A 25,603-nucleotide genomic window follows, 5' to 3' on the forward strand; every position below is an offset into this window, starting at 1 on the left:
GAGTTAGTTTTTCTGATCCTGTACATAAAATGAGTCTTAAAATACAAATATCATTGGTCTGATTTGTTTTCATTAAAGAGATATTTATATTCGTGTTTAAAACCACAGCCACTTTAAGGACATCAAACATCATAAACATTCTTTGGAAAAACATTTATTTATGTAGGTAAATAGTTTAAAGATATTTTTAATTTTCTTTAAATTTAAAACAGTTGAATGTAAAGCAGATTAAGTGGCAAAAACATTGTTAGTAAAACTACTGCTGAGTAGGAGGATTGTGGGGAGAGGGTGCAATAGTTATCATTCAAATCACTTTTCAGTATCAACTAGAGCACATACAAAGTTTTAACGTCACATTATACTTGTCAATTAGTGTTGTTCTCAGAGCTTTATGCAATGGCAATAGGTGGTCTTAAGGAAATAGCAAAACACTGAATTCCTGAACTGAGATTGCAGTGACTACATAAAGACATTTGGGGTAGTTAAAAAAAAAAAAAAAGACAATTTTGACTTTGATGTTACATAGTAACCAGTAAGACTTACTTCAGCATTACATTTACTCAAACTACACATACTTTGGTCTTTCCATTTCTGAATGCCCATCAAGACAGGTATGTCCCGCCCTTTGTGGGAATCTGTGGCAGATTGCCACAGCCAGAGAAACAATGTAATGTCTAATAGCATAAAGAAAAAGAAAGCCAGCCATCCTAGGTAAGATGGGTTTCTGCTGTTTATCTTGGGGTTCTTTACTTCCAACAACTCTCTATCTCTTGCTTGCTAGACACTGGAAGACCACAACTGCTTTTTTTAAATATATTTATTTTAGTTTTGCCTGCGTTGGGTCTTTTGTTGCTGCGTGCGGGCTTTTTCTCTAGTTACAGCAAGCAGGGGCTACTCTTCGTTGTGGTGCACAGGCTTCTCATTGCGATGGCTTCTCGTTGCGGAGCACGGGCTCTAGGCGTGTGGGCTTCAGTAGTTGTGGCACGCGGGCTCAGTAGTTGTGGCTCGCGGGCTCTAGAGCACAGGCTCAGTAGTTGTGGTGCATGGGCTTAGTTGCTCCGTGGCATGTGGGATCTTCCCAGACCAGGGCTCAAACCCGTGTCCCCTGCATTGGCAGGCAGGTTCTTAACCACTGAGCCACCAGGGAAGGCCCATAACTGCTTTTTAACACCACCTCTTTGATATTTTTATTATTTCTTACTCTTGTGATCAAGGTCTCCAACAATGGACTAATCACAATTTTCTGACATTGTTTTTTTTCTGTCCTATACTTTCTAGTCAGTCTGCCAGCCAGTGGTCAAGGTGATTACCCTGAATGGAATCCCAGCTCAGCAAAAACTAAAAACATGGAACGAGTAAAAAAACCTATTTTGGGGGACTTCCCTGGTGGTCCAGTGGTTAAGACTCCACGCTCCTAATGCAGGGGGCCCAGGTTGAATCCCAGGTCAGGGAACTAGATCCCGCATGTTGCAACTAAAACATCCCGCATGCTGCAAATAAAGATCCTCCATGCCACAACTAAAGATCCTGCACGCTGCAAAGAAGATCCCCCATGCCACAACTAAGACCCGGTACAGCCAAATAAATAAATAAAATAAATATTAAAGACAAAAAACCCAAAAAAACACTATTTTTGGAATTGTTCAGTCGGGGAATTGAGATCAATTCTATCCGTAACCAGCCAAAACCCAACCTTTAATCCATTATATTGTTCTGTAGCAGGAGACAGACGATGATCATTGGCAGATAAGGTATTCCATTAGAGGGCAGGAAAATCTGCTGGATATGCCTTAAATATAATTAAATAAAGTTTTCTTGCTTTCCAGTATCTGTTTGGTTAACACTAATGAATCTCCTCTTGTCTCAGTGACAAGTAGGCTGAGGTGGTTACTTCTATTTCTGGCAACCATAGTCATGGTCATTCCACAGGCTGGGAGGAAGGTATAAATGTACTTTGAATAGATAAGTCCAGGACAAATGCCAGCTGAGCTGGTTCTGTTTAAAGCCTGCAAAGTAACTTGCTTTCTTTAGCCAAATCAGTGTGCTACAAACTGCACCCTCCTACTATTAAGAGTGTGACCAGTTAAATTTCAATTTCAGAAGTCTGTTCTTTATTTCTATTTTTTTGTTTTTTATATTTATTTTATTTATTTATTTTTGGCTGTGTTGGGTCTTCGTTGCTGCGTGCAGGCTTTCTCTAGTTGCGGTGAGCGGGGGCTACTCTGTTGCAGTGCGTGGGATTCTCATTGTGGTGGCTTCTCTTGCTGCAGAGCACGGGCTCTAGGTGCACAGGCTTCAGTAGTTGTGGCACACGGGGTCAGTAGTTGTGGCTCATGGGCTCTAGAGTGCAGCCTCAGTAGTTGTGGTGCATGGGCTTGGTGGCTCCACGGCATGTGGGATCTCCCTGGACCAGGGCTCGAACCCGTGTCCCCTGCATTGGCAGGAGGAATCTTAACCACTGCACCACCAGGGAAGCCCCAGAAGTCTGTTCTTTACTACGAAGTTTAAAATATAGATTTTTCAGTTTGGGAAAACAGAGAGTATAACTCAAAAGGATAATTACTCTGTGTACGTTAAATACGTCTTTGTTGAGAACACAGTGGTACACAGGCAACGACAGGACTCTAAACAAGTTGGGATCCAAAAGCCTGGTAAATACAATTGTTTAGAACTTGCTACAGATTCCTCCGTTAAAACATTCATAAATCACAACTAACATTTACTGAACATTTACTGCTTGTCCAGAGCTGTGCTAAGTGCTTACATCATTCTCTTACTCAGTCTGAACAACTCTATAAAGGGTGAACTCTTCTATTTCCCATTTACTGACGAGGAAACTGATGAACAGATTGATTAGGTAATTAGTGCAGGATCATATAGCTAGAAAGTGGCAGGGCAGAATCTGGACCCCAGCAAGTAGGCTATTTCTAAAGTCTGCCTTAGCCTGAGCCTTAACCATCATGAATTTCGTCTCTTGATGGACAGGTCCAGAGGCTAGTCTATGTTGGAGTAGTAAAAGTAGTAATTACTAGGTAATAATAGTAACCTTAGTTATGGGACATAAATATAAGCATAGAACAGGATAAGAAGAAACATTTTTTTTTCTGGTAAGAAAAATCTAGGCATTGATTGAAAATATTTATAAGGCATGATTTACCTGTTCTATATTTCTAAAACAGATAAAACTTAAAATTTTCCATTTTCTTTCCCCTTAAACTCTTTTGCATATGATGGTGAAAGAGACTCTTCCACATATCTTTTGATTTCACAGCATTTTTTTTTACTAATTTTTACAAGCTAAAAAGAACTAATTCTTGGTTATATAAGCACTACTGTTATTTTCAAAAACTTGGATTTGTAAGAATATTAAATAATCACTCAGAAGTAGCAAACAAATACTATTTATTTGGTAATTATCAGGGATTTTCTTCAGGCTTATAGACTTTCTAAATTTCAGTGATAGTCATTTTTGAAGGAAAATAGCCAGGGTCTCTTCTCCCTTATCATGTAAACTGTTTTGGTGCAAAATTACGTACTCTCCCTAGGTTCATCAGAACCATTTTTTTTTCAATCCCATATATATGTGTTAGCATACGCTATTTGTTTTTCTCTTTCTGACTTACTTCACTCTGTATGACAGACTCTAGGTCCATCCACCTCAGGAATCAAGACGCAGACGTAGAGAATGGACTTGAGGACACGGGGAGGGGGAAGGGTAAGCTGGGACGAAGTGAGAGAGTGGCATGGACACATATACACTACCAAATGTAAAATAGATAGCTAGTGGGAAGCAGCTGCATAGGACAGGGAGATCAGCTCGGTGCTTTGTGACCACCTAGAGGGGTGGGATAGAGAGGGTGGGAGGGAGACACAAGAGGGAGGGAATATGGGGATATATATATACATATAGCTGATTCACTTTGTTATAAAGCAGAAACTAACACAACATTGTAAAGCAATTATACTCCAATAAAGATGTTAAAAAATAAACAAAAAAAGATAGCAAAATTACGTACTGTCAGCTTCCAAACTGTTATATACACAAGCCAACTGAATAACAATGTATTTTCTGATCAGTATTTATTTCTATATTAACCTCAGTTTTGCTCTTTGCTCAGTGCAAACAGATCTAGACTATTTCTTCTTACAGTAATATGAATCTGTCTTACTACCTAAAGCTAACAGAAAAAGTGTATGTTTACACTTAAAAGACAAAAGAACAGTCTTTACTGAAAGCTCTTGGCTGAGGCTAAATATGTACATAAGATTCTAAATAAAAGTACACTCGTTCCTTGGATGGCACATTTTCTTCTCCTTTATCATCTCAGACTTTCCCCTCAAAGCGAGGCTCCTTAACTTTTATGTAAACATGATTCCCAAAGTGCCAGAATTCCTCCTTAACAAGGTGATTGATTCCACTTATATCTAGCTAAATGTAGTGGGAGCTGGTTTTCTAGTGGTAGTGGTGATAGGTTATAGTGAGTCACCCTATTCCAACCAGCGCCCCTTGTGACCAATGGCATGTACCTATGAGGTAATGGGTCAGAATTCAGGCTCCAGGCTGTGGTTGAGGCTGAGCTTTTCTGTTAAGACAATGTTAACTGTTACTGGAATTCTACCCTAAAACTTGGCACCACTTTGCAACTGAATGTTTCTCAACGTTTACAGACAATGACATGCCCTCAAACTTGCTAAGTGAGATACATCAAGGAAGTATTGGGAGTCCTGGGGGTTCTCCCCTTGGTTGTCATCCATGGACTTCTTTTTTTCTTTTTTAATATTTATTTATTTCTTTATGGCTGTGTTGGGTCTTAGTTGTGGCATGCAGGATCTTTCGTTGCAGCATGCAGGCTTCTCTCTAGTTGTGGCGTGCAGGCTCCAGAGAGCGCAGGCTCAGTAGTTGAGGTGCATGGACTCAGTAGTTGTGGCAGGCTCCAGAGCACGTGGGCTCTGTAGTTGTGGCACACAGGCTCTCTAGTTGTGGTGCTTGGGCTCAGTAGTTGTGGCACGTGGGCTTAGCTGCCCCACAGCATGTGGGATCTTAGTTCCCTGACCAGGGATTGAACCCCCACCCCCTGCATTGGAAGTCGGATTCTTAACCACTGGATCGCCAGGAAGTCCCATCCATGGACTTCTTAAGATGGCGATACCTAAATGGACTCTTTAAGAATATGAAGTCAGCCTGGCCACTTAAGATGGGGGAAGGAAGTGCCATGGGGAGGAATACAAACATTCAAAGACACCAGGATAATGATACATTCAGAGAAATGCCAGTAGTTTGCTACAGCTGCAGGAGATAGGGAAGTATGGATGAATGGCAAGAAATGAAGCTAGAGTCTTGATGATAAAAGCATTTATTTGCAATTCTAAGATGTTAGGCTATATGTTAAAGGCAGTGGAGAATCACAGAAAGATTTGTATGTATGAACAGATGAACTATATGAAGAGATCCACTAAGTTTTTAGTGACAGATTGAAAGAGAATAGGAAAACCAACCAGGAGTTATTATAATAATTCAGGTGAAAAACGATGAGGGCTTGAACTAAACAGAAATGGCATGGAGGCATGTGATCAGATGTGAGAGATTACAAAAGAGAAAATCAGTGACTGACATGTTAAGGGGTAGAGAGAAGGGCTGAATCAAGGGTGACTTTCAAGTTGCTAGTGTGGGTAGATGGTTGAAGTAAAGGATAATGAAATAGGTTTAGGCTGGGCAGGGGATGAAGTGAAGCCAGTAGGGGGTAAAGGGACTGGATTATAGCACTTATAGGGCTGCTTATAGGCCCTATAGCTTATAGGGCTGTTAGTTTTCCATTTATTACATTTTCTCTAAAGAGAAAAATCATGATTTTAAAGGTCATTTTAGCTCTCTGTTAGTATAGAAGGTCTACTGTGTATTTCCAGAAGCAAAAAAGAGGTCACAGTCAATGTTAAATATATTCCAATAAGTACCAAAATGGATTGGACCCATATGTTCAATTCACATTAAAGTATATGTCACAATCCATCTGCTTTTAAAGTGTGTCAGAAACAATTTCCAGAGCAAATGCCAAATATCCTGGAGATGCTTTAGTTCAAATTACCAATTATACCATTGTACTTGAACTGTTTGTTACTGAAATACATACTAAATGGAGATACATGTGGGAAATCTGTTCTTGCAGACTTCTAAAAAATTCTTAAATTTCATATTTTGAAAGATAAAATATGAGGAAAAGATTGTATATATGAGGGGAAAACTGCATACATTTTCTTGAAGGGCTGAGAGCCAAGAAAAATTCCAAAGTATACTGCTAGTACAGTATGAATGCCTGCATAGCTACCATGGCTAAATACATTGGGGTGAACTAAAATCCCAAACTGAAAAGACTCTTTACAAGTGTCTAGATACTTGCAAAGGAGACTAGTTCTGAATAATCCATTACGATATATTTTACTCAGGATGAGCTATGTAGCCAGGTTTGTCTGGATGGAGTAAATTACTGTCAAATTTCTGAGCCACAAATTTTCAGCATTTCTCAAAAATTTTTTTATAAAACTCACACAAAACAATATCTAGTTTCTAATAACCATTACTGTGGACTTAGAGTTACTCTATTTATTTCCCCATCTGGCTCAACCTAGATCATGTAGAGTAAATTTCCTATACACTAAGGTCTTAAATAAAAAACTATAGATAATTCAAGAAAGAGAGAGAGAGAGAGAGAGAGATGGAGGGAAGGAGGGAGGAAGGGAGGAAAAAAGCATGGGAAGAAAAAGAGCACTGCTTCTTGCAGACACTACGGCTGTGCAACAACTGTCATCAAATTCTATCCCTTTTGCATATACAGATTCATCATCAATCTATTGAAACTACTCCTAAAATGTCTTAAGGCTAGTTTTAGTAGCATAGCATAGATTTTTCACTTTTTAAACATAGCAGAGACACTGTTTATGAATGTGGTCTCCTCAACCATAAAACACTGTATAGGAAAAACATATAGAGCTTGAAATATTTTTATTATCACTGATAAACTCATCATCTTGGCAGTAATATCATTATATTAGAAGAATTACTTACTCAAGAAGATCTGGGTCTAGTCCTTCTGATATCATTTTGTTTCTTATTGCCATGACTGGAACACCCTAAGCAAAGAACACAAGATAATAATTCAATTATTAAATATACCTCCTTCATAAAAACAGACAAATAAACCAATGGAACAGAATCAAAAGCCCAGAAATAAACCCAAGCAACAAATATTTGACAAGGGAGCCAAGAATACTCAATGGAGAAAACAGTCTCTTCAATAAATGGTGCTGGGAAAATTGGATAGTCACACATAAAAGAATAAAACTTGACCCCTATATCTTGTACCACTCATAAAAATTAACTTGAAATGGATTAAAGACTTAAATGTAAGACCTGAAACTATAAAACTCCTAGAAGAAAACATAGAAAGAAAGCTCCTTGACATGGGTCTAGTAATGATATTATGGAAATCATACCTAAAGCATAAGAGACAAAGTAAAAAATAAACAAGTGAGACTACATCAAGCTACATGTAGCTACAAAGCTACACAGTAAAAGAAACCATCAACAGAGTGGGAAAACTGGGCTTCCCTGGTGGTGCAGTGGTTAAGAATCCGCCTGCCAGTGCAGGTGACACGGGTTCGAGCCCTGGTATGGAAGATCCCACATGCCGTGGAGCAACTAAGCCCATGCGCCACAACTCCTGAGCCTGTGCACCTAGAGCCTGTGCTCTGCAACAAAAGAAGCCACCGCGATCAGAAGCCCACGCACAGCAACGAAGAGTAGCCCCCACTCGCCGCAACTAGAGAAAGCCCGTGCGCAGCAACAAAGACCCAATGCAGCCAAAACTAAAATAAATAAAATAAATAAATTTATTAAAAAAAAAAGTGGGAAGACAACCTATGAAATGGGAAAAAATATTTGCAAACCATATATCTGGTAAGAGGTTAATATCCAAAATATATAAAGAACTAATACAACTCAAGCAAAAAACCAAATAATTCAATTAAAAAATGGGCAAAGAACCTGAATAGACATTTTTCCAAAGACGATATATGAATGGCCAAAAGATACATGAAAAGATGCTCAACATCACTAGTCACTAGGGAAACGTGAATTAAAATCACAATGAGATATCACCTCATGCCTGTTAGAATGGCCATGATCAAAAGACAAGAGATAACAAATTCTGGCATGGATGTGGAGAAAAGAAAACCCTGCGCATTGTTTGTGAGATTGTAAATTGGTACAGCCACTGTGGAAAACAGTATGAAGTTTTCTCAAAAAATTAAAAATAGAACTACCATATGATTCAGCAATTCCAGTTTTGGGAGTATATCCAAAAAACCCAGAAACACCAACTTGAAAAGATGTCTGCATTCCCATATTCATAGCAGCACTATTTACAATAGCCGAGACATGGAAATAACCTAGGTGTCCACTGAAGGATGAATGGATAAAGAGTGTATATATACCAATGGAATATTATTCAGCCATAAAAAAACAGGAAAATCCTACTGTTTGTGACAACATGGGTGGATCTTGAAGGCATAATGCTAGGTGAAATAAGTCAGAGAAAGACAAATACTGTTTGATCTCACTTATATATGGAATCTAAAAACAAAACAAAACAAAAAAACCAAACTCATAGAAAAAGAGATCAGACTTGTGGTTGCCAGAGGCAGAGGGTGGGGGTAGGAGGAACTGGAGGAAGATGGTCAAAAGGTACAAACTTAGTTATAAAATAAGTAAGTATTGGGGATGTAATGTACAACATGATGACTATAGATAACTTTTCCTTATATCATACAGCAGTGTTAACAGAGTAGATCCTGAGAGTTCTCATCACAGGTGAATTTTTTTTCTTTTCTTTTTATTGTATCTATATGAGGTGATGGATGTTAACTAAACCTACTGTGGTAATCATTTCACAATATATGTGAATCAAACCATCATGCTGTACACCTTAAACTTTTCAGTGATGTATGTCAATTATTTCTCAATAAAACTGGAAAAAAATAAAAAATAGAAGCCAGGAAAAAAAGCCTCCTTTTAGATGGTTCATTATTTAAAATAGCTCTATTTTGCTTTTATATTAGTATGTGCATAGCACTTGAATAATCTAATAAGATACATTTTAACTGACTTAATGGAATTAGTGCTATCTAGTACCGCATAAGCCCAGATTAAATCATTTGAGCTTATCTATTATCAATTCTGCTGGATAGAAGCCAGATATCATATTCTCACTCCTCTTATATCACCAAAAGAAAGAAAACATTGATAAGTCAAATGATTAAGGCCTTGGCTAGGATGGTGTCATGAATACTTAACAATATGAATAAATGTCTTTTCAAATAAAGATTTCAGAGCTTTCTACTCTTAAGTATAGCTATGTCAATGTTCTTTTCATAAGTAAATGGTCCAATTTCACTTGGACACATTATGCAAAAAGGTCAAATAGAATTCAAGAACTCTCTTGGGATTATATTACACATCTTCTCTATACCAATACAAACACCATGTAATGATAATCCTAGAAGTGTATAAGTCACAAAAACATTGAGAACATGTGAATTTCAAAGTTCAGGATAAGAACATCAAAACAGTAAGAAGAGGATATGTCAGAAATAAATACAAATTTACTTGAAAAGGGGACTAATTTTATGTATAAATAAACATTTATTGAAAGCTCACTTATAAAGCTTTAAGGGGAGAAGATGCAATCAAGTCTCTTTGTCAACTCCTCCTCTTCCCTAAAAGATGAGGAAACACTAATCAGATGTGTTAAATTTGAGGACCTTGATTATACCACCTTCAAAAGTAAGTGGGGTCACCATGCTTTAAAAGGCTGTATACATGATTGGGACCCTCTCCCTCATATCTTTTCATCCCACGTGCAGAAAGGGTAAGCTGAGCCAGAGTCCACATGGGAAAAAGCTCAATCACCTCTCTACGCTGTTACATACTCTTCTCTTTGGCCCTCCCTTGTCACTAGCCAGTTGTGACATTCAGTTTTGAACCTAAGGTACAGAAGAGGCCTTAGGAGCTCTGATGCTCCCGTCCAATTTCGCAGAGCCCTACCCTGAAGTTTCTGCACTAACCCAGCTAAGGTTCCCTTGCTTTCTTCTGCAGTTATCCATTGTCTGTTTTCTGGTCTCAGGGATCTTACAGGGTTAGAAATAAATTTACTGGGGTTAGCAGTAGAATTCTGATATCACAATCCCACACCTCAATGTTTAACACCACAATGGCAGCACAGTGCTTTATGCTGAGAAAATAACAACATAATCAGCCCCTGCCTTCAGAGAGTACAGTCTAATAGATCTGTTAAAAAGATGATCACAATACAGTCATAACATTGATAACAGAGACCTGCATAATGGGCAAGGTTAGACCCAAGGAAAGGCAGACTGAGTTGAGGACCAGCAAAGAATTTGCTGAGGTGAGTCTTGAAGAGGGGATAAGAGCTTATTTAAAATAAAAACCACAGGGCTTCCCTGGTGGCGCAGTGGTTGAGAGTCTGCCTGCCGATGCAGGGGACACGGGTTCGTGCCCCAGTCTGGTAAGATCCCACATGCCGCGGAGCGGCTGGGCCCGTGAGCCATGGCCGCTGAGCCTGTGCATCCGGAGCCTGTGCTCCACAACGGGAGAGGCCACAACAGTGAGAGGCCCACATACCGCAAAAAAAAAACAAAAAAAAAAACCCACAAAGGCTCAGAAATATACATATAAATTTTCAAATAATCTATCCATACATAAACTTGTTTCAAAAATATTTTAAAGAATAAATATATACTTGTCCAGCTATTTCCCTCCAAAATGCTGATTTTATCTTACATTTCATCCAATAAATCTGTGTTGAGATACAGGCAAGTATATGTAAAAAATATGAGCCAAATGGATTATAAATTCAATATGCAGAGCTTTCAAAATTAATGACCATGTATTCTCATAGAAATGTTACAGATCTTGCCAAATTAAGTTCAGATTATTAACTCAATCCTCATTTTAAAAATCAGAAAATGTATTAAAAATTTAATCCTCACAAAAAAAAAAAGCCCCAAAAAGACTGTTGTAGAAAGAGTTATAAGATGCCTTCTACAACCATAATCTCTGATTTTGGCTATGGAGGAGAAAAAGTCAAAGTTCTCTACAGCTTGCTAGGTTACAGGAGGTTGGGAAAGCAAAGGCTTTTTTGTTTTTCAAATTCACGGGTTACCCGGAAGACTCTCTCCTGAAAGAGGCAAGGCTGTCATTTACAGGCCCATCTATGCATTCATTTTCATAACTGTTATGTTTTATATTATAAATTGGTAAAATATAATGTTAAGACTCCAATAATAAGACACTTTATTTTTTTAACATCTTTATCAGAGTATAATTGCTTTACAATGGTGTGTTAGTTTCTGCTATATAAGAAAGTAAATCAGCTATATGTATACATATATCCCCATATCCCCTCCCTCTTGCGTCTGCCTCCCACCCTCCCTGTGCTATGCGGCTACTTCCCACTAGCTATATATTTTACATTTGGTAGTGTATATATGTCAATGCTACCCTCTCACTTTGTTCCAGCTTACCCTTCCCCCTCCCCGTGTCCTCAAGTTCGTTCTCTATGTCTGCGAACAACAGACACTTTAAATGCAACCTAAATACTAGATGGATGAAAATAAATGCATCATCATAGAATTCTCTTGAAAACCATACTTCTGAAAGCAATACTGTTCCATGGGGCAATCTTTAAGGTATTCTGAAAAGTGAAATATGGTAGGTTAAGAAGACAAAGAAGCTAGAAGATAAAACTTTGGATCTTTCGTTAGCTTATGAGGTTTAAGGATAAATGAAAGATAGAAAAAAAGCAATTACTTGCTTTGGGGCATCCAGCATGAACAGACTCTTACATTTGGAATAAAGTAAGCACAAGATCACAATTTGCACCACTTTAAAAATATATTAACTGGAGCTAAGACTTGAGAGAAAGATTTTGAAATAAAATGTACTTAATAATAACTTTGTAATAAAAATTATTTAGTTTTAATAGTAGAGGAGAAAGCTGACTACTTGAACTATAAGGTTGGAAATTTTTACCTGATAATTAAATGTCACTCAACGCTTTAGTATAACAGGGAAAGTTAGGAGTTTGAAACATTTCATTAAAAAAACTCTGAAGTGCTAGGGAGAAATGGGAAAAAGAGCAGAGTTAAGGTCATACTTTAAAAAGACCTCTCAGGGCTTTTCTGGTGGTGCAGTGGTTGAGAGTCTGCCTGCCAATGCAGGGGACACGGGTTCGTGCCCCAGTCCGGGAAGATCCCATGTGCCGCGGAGTGGCTGGGCCTGTGAGCCATGGCCGCTGAGCCTGCGCATCCAGAGCCTGTGCTCCGCAACGGGAGAGGTCACTAAAAAAAAGACCTCTCAGTTTTTATTAACTATGGTTTGATGGTATAAGGTCTTTCGACAAACTCAACTATGTGATTTATTTATTATACTTTAGCATAATCCACAGGATATCATTGGAAAGGTTATATAAATAAGTTATAAAGCCGAGAAAACAGAAGGGAGGAGAAGTGAGGATTGAAAAAAGTTTCCTAAAATATAGCAGAGAAAGTGGTATGGGGTTGGAGAGGGGGAGGCAGTAGGTGGCAAGGGAGAACTGGGGAAAAGGGAAGTTGGTGAAATTTGATAAGCTTCCTATTTTATCATTAGTTTCATGGAATTGGTTACAGTGTAAGAATAAGAGAAGCCTGAATCTGTAACCTCCATATTTTATCCCTAGTTTCTTGAAGCTGGTTACATCACAAGAATACAGATACTACTAAAGTTTGGTGAGTCTTTAGTCATTTCTGTATATGAATATAGATAAAGGAAAATACATATAACTATAATATCTTACCCTATTAAAGACTTTACTATTATCATCACCTTAATACAAATCTGATTAAAAGCTCGATACAAAAATAATTTGGCCTATGTTCCAAAGGACACATTCCAAAGAGATTTGCTGCTATGTTTCCAGAGATGTTGCTTAGAAAATTTGTTGTTTTGCTATATTCTTCCTTAGAGGTTAAGAAACGGAGTCTGGTTTGTTAAACATCAAAAAGAAGTGTCCAATTTCTGATCTCCAAGAGACAAAGCTACTGGTGGTCTAAGGAGGACATGAGAGACCTCAAAACTGAAGTCTACTGAACTGTGGGATTATTTTTGGCAAGTGATAATGGCAGTTTGTCCAACATAAGTAATGAAGAAGAGAGAAGGCAGCCATAAGTCTGATGTTCCAAAAAATCATGTCTGTATTTGCGTCACTGGAGAAAGTGTGTAAAGAAGCCACACTAAAGAAATTACGACGGCAACACTAATAGTTAAACACTACTTTCTTATATCACAAAAACTGTTGGAGGCTTATAGGACTGCCAATATTTACATTTATTTGTTATTATGTTAATGAAAGCCAAGATACTAAATTCCTTTATAAATCATGTTGAAATTCTCCTAAAGTTTTAGATTAGAAGGGGAAAAAAACCCTCTTACTCAATCTAATAGAAATGACTTCCCTTTTTAAAAATAATAATACTCCGGAGGTTCCTTAAAAAACTAAAAATAGAACTACCATACAACCCAGCAATCCCACTACTGGGCATGTACCCTGAGAAAACCATAATTCAAAAAGAGTCATGTACCGCAATGTTCACTGCAGCTCTACCTACAATAGCCAGGACATGGAAGCAACCTAAGTGTCCATTGACAGATGAATGGATAAAGAAGATGTGGCACATATATACAATGGAATATTACTCAGCCTTAAAAGGAAACAAAATTGAGTTACTTGCAGTGAGGTGAAGTAAGTCAGAAAGAGAAAAACAAATACCATATCTTAACACATATGTATGGAATCTAAAAAAAAAAAAAAAAGGCTCTGAAGAACCTAGGGGCAGGATGGGAATAAAGATGCAGACCTACTAGAGAATGGACTTGAGGACACGAGGAGGGGGAAGGGTAAGCTGGGACAAAGTGAGAGAGTGGCATGGATACATATACATTACCAAATGTAAAACCGATAGCTAGTGGGAAGCAGCTGCATAGCACAGGGAGATCAGCTCGGTGCTTTGTGACCACCTAGAGGGGTGGGATAGGGAGGGTGGGAGGGAGGGAGATGCAAGAGGGAAGAGATATGGGGATATATGTATACGTATAGCTGATTCACTTTGTTATATAGCAGAAACTAACACGCCATGGTAAAGCAATTATACTCCAATAAAGACGTTAAAAAAAAAAAAGATGTGGCACATATATACAATGGAATATTACTCAGCCATAAAAAGAAACAAGGGATTCCCTGGTGGCGCAGTGGTTAACAATCCGCCTGCCAATGCAGGGGACACGGGTTCGAGCCCTGGTCCAGGAAGATCCCACATGCCACGGAGCAACTAAGCCCGTGTGCCACTACTGAGCCTGAGCTCTAGAGCCTGCGAGCCACAACTACTGAGCCTGTGTGCCACAACTACTGAAGCCCACGCACCTAGAGCCCGTGCTCCACAACGAGAAGCCACCACGATGAGAAGCACGCGCACCACAATGAAGAGTAGCCCCTGCTCACGGCAACTAGAGAAAGCCCATGCACAGCAACGAAGACCCAACATAGCCAAAAATAAAAATAAAAATAATAAATTTATTAAAGAAAAAAGAAACGAAATTGAATTATTTGTAGTGAGGTGGATGGACCTAGAGTCTGTCATACAGAGTGAAGTAAGTCAGAAAGAGAAAAACAAATACCGTATGCTAACACATATATATGGAATCTAAAAACAAAAAAAAGGTTCTGAAGAACCTAGGGGCAGGACAGGAATAAAGACGCAGATGTAGAGAATGGACTTGAGGACATGGGGAGGGGGAAGGGTAAGCTGGGACGAAGTGAGAGAGTGGCATGGACATATATATGCTACCAAAGTAAAACAGATAGCTAGTGGGAAGCAGTCACATAGCACAGGGAGATCAGCTCTGGGCTTTGTGACCACCTAGAGGGGTGGGATAGGGAGGGTGGGAGGGAGGCGCAAGAGGGAGGGGACATGGGGACATATGTACACATACAGCTGATTCACTCTGTTATAAAGCAGAAACTAACACACCATTGTAAAGCAATTATACTCCAATAAAGATGTTAAAAAAATAATACTCCTTATATGTTCAAGTTTTTTCCTCTCAGTTTATGAGCCTGAATCACAATACAGTTATGAAAGATGGAAAATACGAAGTTTTTTTCCCTACTTAGGTAAACAATAAAGAAAAGATCTATTGAGTTGGTAGGTGGATAGTACTTTTTTTATTTGAAGGAAGAAAGAATGAGTAGGAATTGAAAAGATGTTCTGGGCTGGAAAAAAGCAGCCAGTCCTCCAATCAGGCTTCGTTTAAATTTTAACTTAGTGAAATGGACTCAACCATTTCTTTGCCTTCTGATTTTCAACAGTGCTATATTTAAAATACCTATATGGCATTTTATGAATCATATTAGTAAGGTGTTATATTTAGAATAAAATCTTCAGGTGAAATAATCTATATAATAGATAATAAATGTTTACTGAACAATCATAACAAAAACAATCACATGTTCAATTATCTCCTTCTGGAAGCTTTCCATGAAGGGATACAAAATTAATTTAAATAAACCTCTTAATCACTGTAAAGTGGACGATGGCTACCTAAAAAAGAGGGAAGCTTTATTTCTAATGACTTGTACAGATTTAGAAAATGCTATACTCTGATATTACAATATCAGATACTGTTGCCACCAAGGTCATTAATTTGAACCTAAATATGTGGGCAAAAAAGAAGCTCACAAATCTTGACTAGCACTATATACAGTGGTTTCTATGGCGCTAACAGTAAATTATTCCTTTTTCAATGATTATCTCAAGAGATTAGTATCCCAGTGAGAAAGTATTCCTCACTGACTGCCCATCAGATATCTTTAAAGATGTAAGAACAAATCACATGATAAAATGGACAAAAATGACACTGGCCATGATGGTCAGGGCCCAGGCAGTTACTATTACTTTATTCATAAAATAAATACATGTTAGCAGTCCATCTGTGCCTTTTAGAAATGGGAACTAAAGTTAACCTAAATGCTTATCAAGAAAAACCCTTAAAGAAATTATTTCAAAACGTGAGGGATCTATTGTCATGAGACAATTCAAAATACAGCTGTATCAATTTCCCCATGTGTTCATTTTTCCCCTGGATATTACTTTAACATGATAAATATTAGGTGTAATGACCAAAAAAGTGCATGGTGTTTTCTTTGTAGCTACTCAAATATTTGTTAATTTCACAGTAATTTGGTGCTGTGGAAGACCCATTTTCCTCCCTTCATTATAAAGCAAAGATAATATCTACAATTTAAAGTCTTGCTATGATAGGTTAATTAATGCTAGAACTCCATTATAAACATGTCAGTTACACTACAGCTTTGCTTTCCCTCATTTCACTCAAATGATATTTGTTCTCTGAAATATGTATTAACAGAATTTTCTAAATTTAATTATACTTTTACTTTCCAGCAATAAAAACTTTAAAAGAATTTCTATAGCAAATCATTTTGGAATTTGCTACTTAAATTAAAAGTATCAATATAATAAATTCAGATGGAATCTTGTTCAGTTTTGAAAACATTATTATTATATGTGTCTATTAAAGAGGACTTAATGAAATATCTGCAAATATGGTAATAAAAGCTATACATAATAGAATTCTTAGTATTTAACTATAAGGATGATTCTACTGATCAAGACCACAGAATATTCACTTTTGAAGTAGTTTTCTGACAGTGGTAATGTGTCTGAACTGGTGTGTTATGAGTCTTTCATTAAATGCTCTTAGGGATCCATAGGGACCTACTCAAAGAGAGATGACCAAGACTGGGCATTACATGTGGATTCAGAACCACAATGAAGGGCAATGAATCAATGGGTCATCAGCACATGGTCTAACCAATAAACTGAATAAAAGTCATTTGTGAACTTGGGCTAGGAAAAGAACAAGAAAAGTTAGGATGCTGCCGTACATTATGAAAAACTTTGGTAAGATATATTTATGTCTGGAGTTTTTTTTTAAATTGCAGTATTAAGATAAATACAAAAGATGTAGATATCCTCCGGTAGAGGAATAGATAATTTTCATTCATTTTCTCCCAATAAAATTCAATATTTTGAAATATACTTTTTTTTTAAACATACAGTTAACATATTAGCATTTTCTCCAAACTGTAAAATAATACTTACCAAAAGATTAACTTACAAATGATGTTGTGATCCATTCAAAACAAATTATCTTCTGTACCATGCCTCCACCCCATTACGAATGCTTTCACTGAGATCCTTGTCAGAATATGGTGCTAAAATGTCTTCCTCAAGTTGATGGTCTTTAAAACCTCTAAGACACTTCTCTCCCACCTGAGGTGAGCCCACTTCCTTACTATAGCTCATTTGCTTCTCTGGTCTTTACTTTTTCTCCCATTAATTTACACAATCTTAGACAGACTAATTTATAGTTAAGGTGAGAATCACAATATTTCTAAAAAGAGTAAATCTAATGAAGTAACTACTTAATTTACATTACTATTATTCCTCCTCACCAATCTGTAAAACTTTTATGTGAGGGCCCTTATTTCTGGCAAAGGTGGTCAGTAGGAAAAAAAAATAGAAGGGCACTGAAAAATCAAAGTTGGGTAACTAAAATTTTATAGTCGGTTTCAGAGTAAAAGAACTATACTGCACATTTCAGCAAGTATAAAAACTGTCATTGTTAGCAATCTTCAAAAGCTTCCTTATAAACTTTTAATAGCGATGTACTGTTCCTTTTGTCACAACTTCTATCATAAGAGTTAAGGAGTTGTTTAAATTAGTTGGAATGAAAGATATGAAGTCAAAATATAAAAATATTTTTCTGCTAAATCCCCTGGTCTTTATTGGTTCCCATTTTATGTATCATTTAAATGAAATTCCTATTAAATTCAAAACTACCTTAAGCTTACCCTCTAAAAGTTCTCTCCCCTGTATCTGATTGCTTACTTCTACTCCTTTTTCTTGCTTTTGTGGGGAGAAGTGCATAGAGTTATGATGTTATAATGAATTTAAGGCAGATGAAGTAAATTTTTTTGGCACTTAGCAAAATAAATAAACTGAAATAAATAATTAAATGTTTCAGCTTGAAAGGGCTGTTTCAGTTAAACTGTCCCACACATTATCTAAATTACTTTATATATGATACTGATGATTCAAAAATATGATATGGAGAATAAATTCCTAAAGAAATATAATCTCTTCATACACAGTTTTAAGAAAAACTGATTTGACAAATTTAGCATCCTAAATTTATTACCTTATGAATTATTTTTAAAAGAAGATTATTTTGTGCCCAAATTCTCTTATGTTGCACTTACTCCTCCTTTAAATTGTTTTATTTAAATTAATTTAAATGATCTGATAGATTACTAAATATCAAAGAATTCATACAGCAACCAAATATCCCCCTACAACTCTAAGAGAGACTGGCATCTGTGTACACTGGCTTGTTGATGTATGACCATTCATCAAATATGACTGAGAATTCTAAACCCTCCTGAAGTTCACAGTCCAAAATATGTATATATTTTCCAGAGGTTATAAGCACCACAAATAAAAACAGTTATGGTTAAACAACTAGTTCCTATAAACAAATTATTCAAATCAGTACTTGCATGGCAGGACTTCCCTTACGGTCCAGTGGTTAAGAATCCGCTTTCCAATGCAGGGGACGCAGGTTTGATCCCTGGTCGGGTAACCAAGATCCCACATGCCACATGCGGCCCGTATGCCACAACTACTGAGCCCGTGTGCTCTACAGCCCGTGCACCACAACTAGAGGGAAGCCTGCACGCTGCAACAAAGAGCCCATGCGCCGCAACAAAGACCCGACGCAGCCAAAAAAAAAAAAGAGGTGCAAAGAAACAAAAAAAATTACTTTCATGGCAATTGAATGCCACACAAGGATAGCTATAATGGAAAATATGCAAGCATTAAAATATTCTGAGCTGTATGATTATGGCAAAAGTGGTATTAGTGAAGAAAATGTGAGGAACAGATAAGCATCAAGACAGGTGCATATAATATTACCAAATGGATACTGACAACCATCTAACTTTGTAGGGTCTGCCCACTATGTGTTTTCCCTTCAGTGTTCTAAGGAAAACAAGAAATCAGGAAAACAAATACACCAGGAAAGCAAGAAATTTAAAACCTGAATTTAGCAATATTATTGTTTACTGTTCTCTAACAAAAATATTTGAGAAAAATAAAATAAGGAATAAACAAAAGGGTAAGTACGTCATAAAGCAATACTTCTTAACCTTAAATGTGTACATGGTATGACTGGTTCTGGCCTCCCTAACTTTCAATTTCAAGGGAACCTCGGAAGGATTCAAAAGGAAGCCATAACACTGAAAAATCATAATCTGGAAAACTGGCATAATAATTCTTTACACATGGTTTCCTTAGAGGTTAGTTCACTGACTTTAGCAGAGAATAAGTAACTTGGGTAGTTTTTGTTTTGTTTTTTGTTTGTTTGTTTTTTGCCAAAGATACAACAAAAAGTACCCGTTTCTAGGTTTTCCAGATACTCAGGCTATGGCAAAGCATAGGCTGTTACCTCAGGGGCTCTCAATTGGCAGCTAACTGTCACTGTTTTCTGCCTTAGGGCAGAAAATCTCTATCCAATCCTTCTTGCATTTGATGCAAGATAGAATGTAGAGGAAGCAGGATAACTGTGGTCACTTGAGCTCCACTTATGCCAACTCAAAGTTACTACTCATGCAGTTTACCATTCTGCTAAGCTTTGCTTCTCTCTTTTATAGTCAAATGGAAATGGAAGTGAGAAGGATAAAGTATTTTCCCTTTTCAATTTTCAAAGCTGGCTAAATTATACAACTAATTAAGCAGACATATGTTCGCCTGTATCTTTTCTTTATCTACATTCGTATGTGTGGGAAATCAATCATTGTACATGCTAGCTTTTACCTTCAATGAACAGTGTGATGCTAAAATACCAGAGGAAATTGTCTGTCCCCAAACCTTTATGTAATCAAAAAATACTGACCTTGATACTGGTTAGTAAACTTCAGCTATTATAAACAAAACACATATTAAAATACCTACAGAATTAAAAATTAAAATTAAAAATAGCATATAATTGTTAAACTAAATCTGCACCAGTGTTTTCCATAGCTCTGACTATATATGAACCAGTAGCTCCTCCTTTTGACTATACTGCCAATCACTGATGAGGAACCTACCCTGGAACTCTCTAGACCATGGGAAGTCACATGTGGGTCATGTCCCAAACAAGGTTTTAAAGCCTTTAATTACTCTTAAAAAACTATACCTTATCTAAAGAGTACTCTACTTCATACTTGATTAGTTTCCCCAGGTCCAAGGTATATAATTTCTTGATGAACATCTTTAATAATAGTTGAAGATTCTTTCCTTAGGTAATGGAACTCACATTTCCCCAGGCCAACATCCATTGCTGGCAACAGATGCATCAGAACCACCAGAACCAAGATTATTCAATTCACATTTTAAGCCAGCCAAAGAAAATAGAGCTTTTAAAAAAAATTAAGTGTCCAAAGAGACTGTTTTGGCAAATATGGTTTCAAAAAATACAAGTCATTAGCTTCTTAATGGGGAAGTCGAATTTTCCCAATGCACAATTTATTACTGGCAAAGGATTCACCAAGCTCTGCCAGTAAAAAGGGGAGAATTGTTGGAAAAGTGATCTACGCACACAATTCCAGTTAAGTTATAAACGCAATATATAATTTAGTAAAGACTTGTGCTGCACTATTATGACAACAAACATTAAATCAGAATCAATTACCTGCCATATTTGGAACACAACATTATTACTCACTGAAAAATCTTCTGTAAAACTTGCTTTAAAAGGAAAAAAAAAACCCAGTAAATGCCAGCAGGTGTTCCAGGAACATTCATTAATAATGAGATCCAAATTTGGAGATCAATTAATGGATCATAAATGTAAAGAACTTTAGATATCATTTTATGTTTGAGGGGACTGAGACCTTAAGAGCCAATATGGTCTGAATATGGTCACACAGGATTGCATGACAAAGCTAAGAAACTATATAGCATGTTGCATCCCAGAAGTATGAAGTAAAGATCTTGGTGTGTACCCTGAGGCATTCAAATTGTCTCATAGGTAACTACTTCCTGGAACTGTAATCATTTTGTACCTCACAGAAGGTAGTAATCCAGGGGTGACAGAAAAAGGTACAGAGACCAAAAAGAAGGGCACAGCTTATTTCTCTGTGCATTGGTACTTGTGACATTTGAAAGATTTTGTTGGCTTCTGTTTAAAGGAGTTTATATTAAGCAGTTTTAATTACCTAGTCTCTAAAGTAGATTTACAGGTATGTGACAAGTGAGGAAAAGCAAATATAAAAGCAATACATTCCAGGAGATATCTAGGACCCAGGAAGAGGAAGTTTTCAGGGCATCTTACAAAGAAAGCCAAAAAAGACTGTAGTTCATCCTGATACCCAGAAAGCCCGAGTTTTTTTGTTTTTTTTTAAAACATCAGGGTTTGTAAGTTACAGGACTTTCTATGTCTTCCTATCTGAAGTGAGTGTTCACTACATGGGTAGTCAGCAAATTCAAACTTTTATACAAGTGGAGAAGCTGAAAGTGCTTGAGAAACACACTCACTGTCTTATGAGAGAGAATGACATAGTTCTAAATAACAATTCAGGAAGGAAGGAAGAGAAAAGATTACAAGAGGGTTGAGGACTTAGTAAGTATTAAGATGCTGAGTGGAAGAATATTATATTTTGGAAAAAGATGAGAAACTAAGCATATGTGGAATTACAGGTATAAGAAAGACTGCTTATGGAGCAGCAACTCATATTTTTAAATGACAAAAATATAAAGGCAATTAAAAATGAAAGAAATCCTATCACTGTCCTTAGTAGCGGAGAGAATTTGTGGCACTGTTAATTCCCTTTTGGGTACAGAATGGTTATTTGGGGGAATCTTAGGAGTAGATTTTTATATTGTTGGTATATAGTGATTTTTTCAGAAAGACAGGTTTTCTGGAGACCATGCTATCTTTCCTTTTGTTGATACAAACAATTCCCTAAATTCCAGAATGTAGGCTTCTAAAATTCAGCTTTGATAACATGCATCCATAGTAATGGTATGGTGGGTCATAAACTACTTGAGATCATACCAATAGACAAAACAGAACTCATTTGATGAATTATGCTGATATGGTCTTTCTCCACGTTAATAACTAAAACTAAATTTTTAGTGGTGGGTAAGCAAGAGAAACCTTAGTCTAAGGTTAAGGTAACTCTAAGGTTAAGAAAAATTGGGCATTTTAATGAAAATCTACAATCTTTTTGGGAAAGTGAAACACTTTCTAGTATTGATAAGGCAATTTCTAATAAAGCTACCCTCTAGAATTAGCTGGGGTTAGGCTCTTACATCAAATTTGTTTTTCTTTCTACCTATATCCCTCTGAACCCTGTTTGTTCTCAGTCACTCTCAAGGAACTGAATCACCTTGGAAGAATAAACAGCATAAAAGACTAACACAAAAAAAAAGGAATGCATTTTACTATCCTGGAGTATAGAGATACAAAACTATCTAGATTCTTCCCATGTCAATGATGGAAACTGGAAGATTCAATAATACAGATTTCAGTGGGTCTCTAATGACTCTACTTCTGTGAGGCATTTTCTAAAGCAGGGTAGTATCGTACTTTGTTCTTTAAAATTATAGTTTTGTAAAAATACAGATACAGGAAACACAACTAGCTATGCAGATGCTGCTGAATCAATATTTTAGGTGATGACTTATGACACTAGAATGATTATACTCCTGGAAAAGTGTTAAGTAGTTCAGAAGAACCAAAATTTTACGCTTAGCAAGACCCATAGGTATGATCAAGGGGCTTTAAACTGAAATCAAAGGATAAAAAAATTCCTCAATTAAAACTGTAAGACTATGAACAATAATAACACCACAGGGGAGAAAAGCAGAGTAAAAGAACTATCAGGTACCGATTAAAAGAAGAGATATAAACAAATAGAAAAAAAAATCCAATAGCTTAAAAAAAAGTGTGTGTGTGTCTATCTGTATATAGCAAACCTGAAATTTCAACATAAGTAAATCTCAGGGATTAACACTTAGGAATCCATGAATGGGAACTGGCATTTGAAAGGAGTATCTTACAATGTTTTATAATGGAAGGCGGAAGATACCTTTAAACCAATACATACACATGTATATGGAAATTCTTGAACAAGGGATAAAGGAATCCCTAAATGAGGTTAAAAGAAGGCAATAGTTGTACTAACAGAAGGAACATACTATTTGGCCACCTGAACAGATGGAGAATTTAGGTCAAGTTTTCCTAAAACATGTTGCAAACAAGCACAAGGATAAGATACCACAATGATGGGTGGAGACATTAGCTCTTTACCTGTATTGGCAGCTTAATTTTGTTCAAATCAGAGCATCTGATAAATTCCTAAGTTACCCTGTTGAAAATTTCATCCTCCAACAAATAGAGGAAGCAATGAGGGGAACTGATTTAACGATTTCATACTTAAATTAAAAAAAAAAGCCAGAACTGAATGATGATGCAGAAGTGATAGGAAGTCTAGTAGTGACTATGCCAATGAAAGACAATCCTGGGCATTGTCAAACATGTTGCTACAGCTCTGGTTGGATATTTTGACAGTCACTCATGATATTCTTAGGAAACAGGACAGACAGTGGATTTATAGATGGCTTAATAACTATCATCGAAAGAATAAAGATTGGCAGGTTCACATCAACCCTGAGGGAGACCTCTACTTGGTCTATTCTTGGTTTGGTTCTCCAAAATATTTTAAATCGGTAACTTGAAGAAACAGGAGCACATTTGTACATTTCTGGAGGACACAAAGTTGAGAAAGAGAGTTATAATATGCAGGATAAAATAGTACATTCAACAAATATTGGGACTTCCCTGGCAGTCCAGTGCAGTGGGCACCGGTTTGATCCCTGGTCAGGGAAGTAAGATCCCTGCATGCCGTACAGCTCGGCCAAAAAACCCTCAAACAACCAAAAAACAAACAAACAAACAAAAAACCACCAATAAAAAAACAAATATTGATTGAGCACCTTTTTAGGTAAGGTGTTAAAGTGAATACAAAGATCGATCAAGATATAGTTCTTCCACTCATTTCCTTTTCAACACAAGTAGATAAAAATATTTTAAAATTATCAAAGAACAAGATATGAAGGGAGAAAAAATACAGATAAAGTGGTTGGACAGACAGATGAAGGGAGATATCACTTCTGGCTTTATGTGTTGGTGGGTTCAGAATCTGGGATAATTTAGTGAAAGTGTTCATAGGAACATGTCAGATGAGTAGAATTTGGACATGTAGCGGTCAAGAGAAGGGGGATCTAGATTCAGAGGTGGGAAAGCATGGAGCTTATATTGAGAAAGTTTTGTGGTTTTGTTTGAAGAATGAAATGTAGGACAGGGAGCAGTAGGAAACAAAAGTTGGGTAATAAGATTCTGGAATACAGGTTGGCACGATGAACTAAAAACAATAAAATTAAATTTAACTTGGATGAACTTATAATTTCAAAGCAAAGATGTTGGTCCCTGCTTTCTTCTTGAAAATTATTACCCCCAAACAATAAGGCAAAAAGAAATAACACGAACTCCAATTTTAATGACTAAGAGGCATACACAAACCACAATACATGGAATTAAAAGCAGATAAAAGAATGATGACTTAGCATAGCAAAGGAAGGCCAAGTCCATGTGCCTGAAGAGAAGGATACCACAAAGAAGCAGCACTTCCAGAACACTGGAAATGTTCAGGAATTAGAAACACCCATACCAAAGGCAGAAGAGAGGCAAAGAACTAAAATCAAGGAAACTGGGCTAAAAACAAAAAAGTCTGAGGCAGAAAAAATTAAACCCCTGCTCATGGTGACACCAAGCAAAAAGGATGGGCTAAAGCTAAGTGCCAGATACTGCTATAGAATTAGATAGTTTAAAATATAAGAAATAAAACTAACAACTTTTTAAATGTTTTGAGATAAAAATTATTTGGTGTTATAAAACAGTGTAAAAGGGCTTTCCTGGTGATGCAGTGGTTAAGAATCTGCTTGCCAATGCAGGGGACATGGGTTCGAGCCCTGGTCTGGGAAGATCTCACATGCCACGGAGCAACTAAGTCCGTGCACCACAACTACTGAGCCTGCACTCTAGAGCCCGCGAGCCACAACTATTGAGCTCACGTGCCACAACTACCGAAGCCCACATGCCTAGAGCCTGTGCTTCGCAACAAGAGAAGCCACTGCAATGAGAAGCCCGCGCACCGCAATGAAGAGTAGCCCCTGCTCGCCACAACTAGAGAAAATCTGCGCACAGCAATGGAGACCCAACGCAGCCAAAAGTAAATTAAATAAATAAATTTATTAAAAAAAAAAAAGTGTAAAATATTTTTAAACAGTTCTTAATCAGAAGAGCATTTCTCAA

General features: G+C 37.0%; 1 protein-coding gene across 1 annotated transcript in view; it reads right to left on the reverse strand.

The window, feature by feature from the left end:
* WASHC3 (WASH complex subunit 3) overlaps positions 1-25,603 on the reverse strand; it is a 53,126-nt gene that overhangs the window by 7,463 nt on the left and 20,060 nt on the right. The window contains exon 6 of the mRNA XM_022599992.3: positions 7,061-7,125. Coding sequence (XP_022455700.3) covers positions 7,061-7,125 — 65 coding nt within the window. The remainder of the gene's footprint in view (positions 1-7,060; positions 7,126-25,603) is intronic.

The sequence above is a fragment of the Delphinapterus leucas genome, chromosome 11 (genome assembly GCF_059928025.1).
Source record: "Delphinapterus leucas isolate spDelLeu-1000000601 "Yukka" chromosome 11, BTC_Dleu_Yukka2, whole genome shotgun sequence".
NCBI lineage: Eukaryota > Metazoa > Chordata > Mammalia > Artiodactyla > Monodontidae > Delphinapterus > Delphinapterus leucas.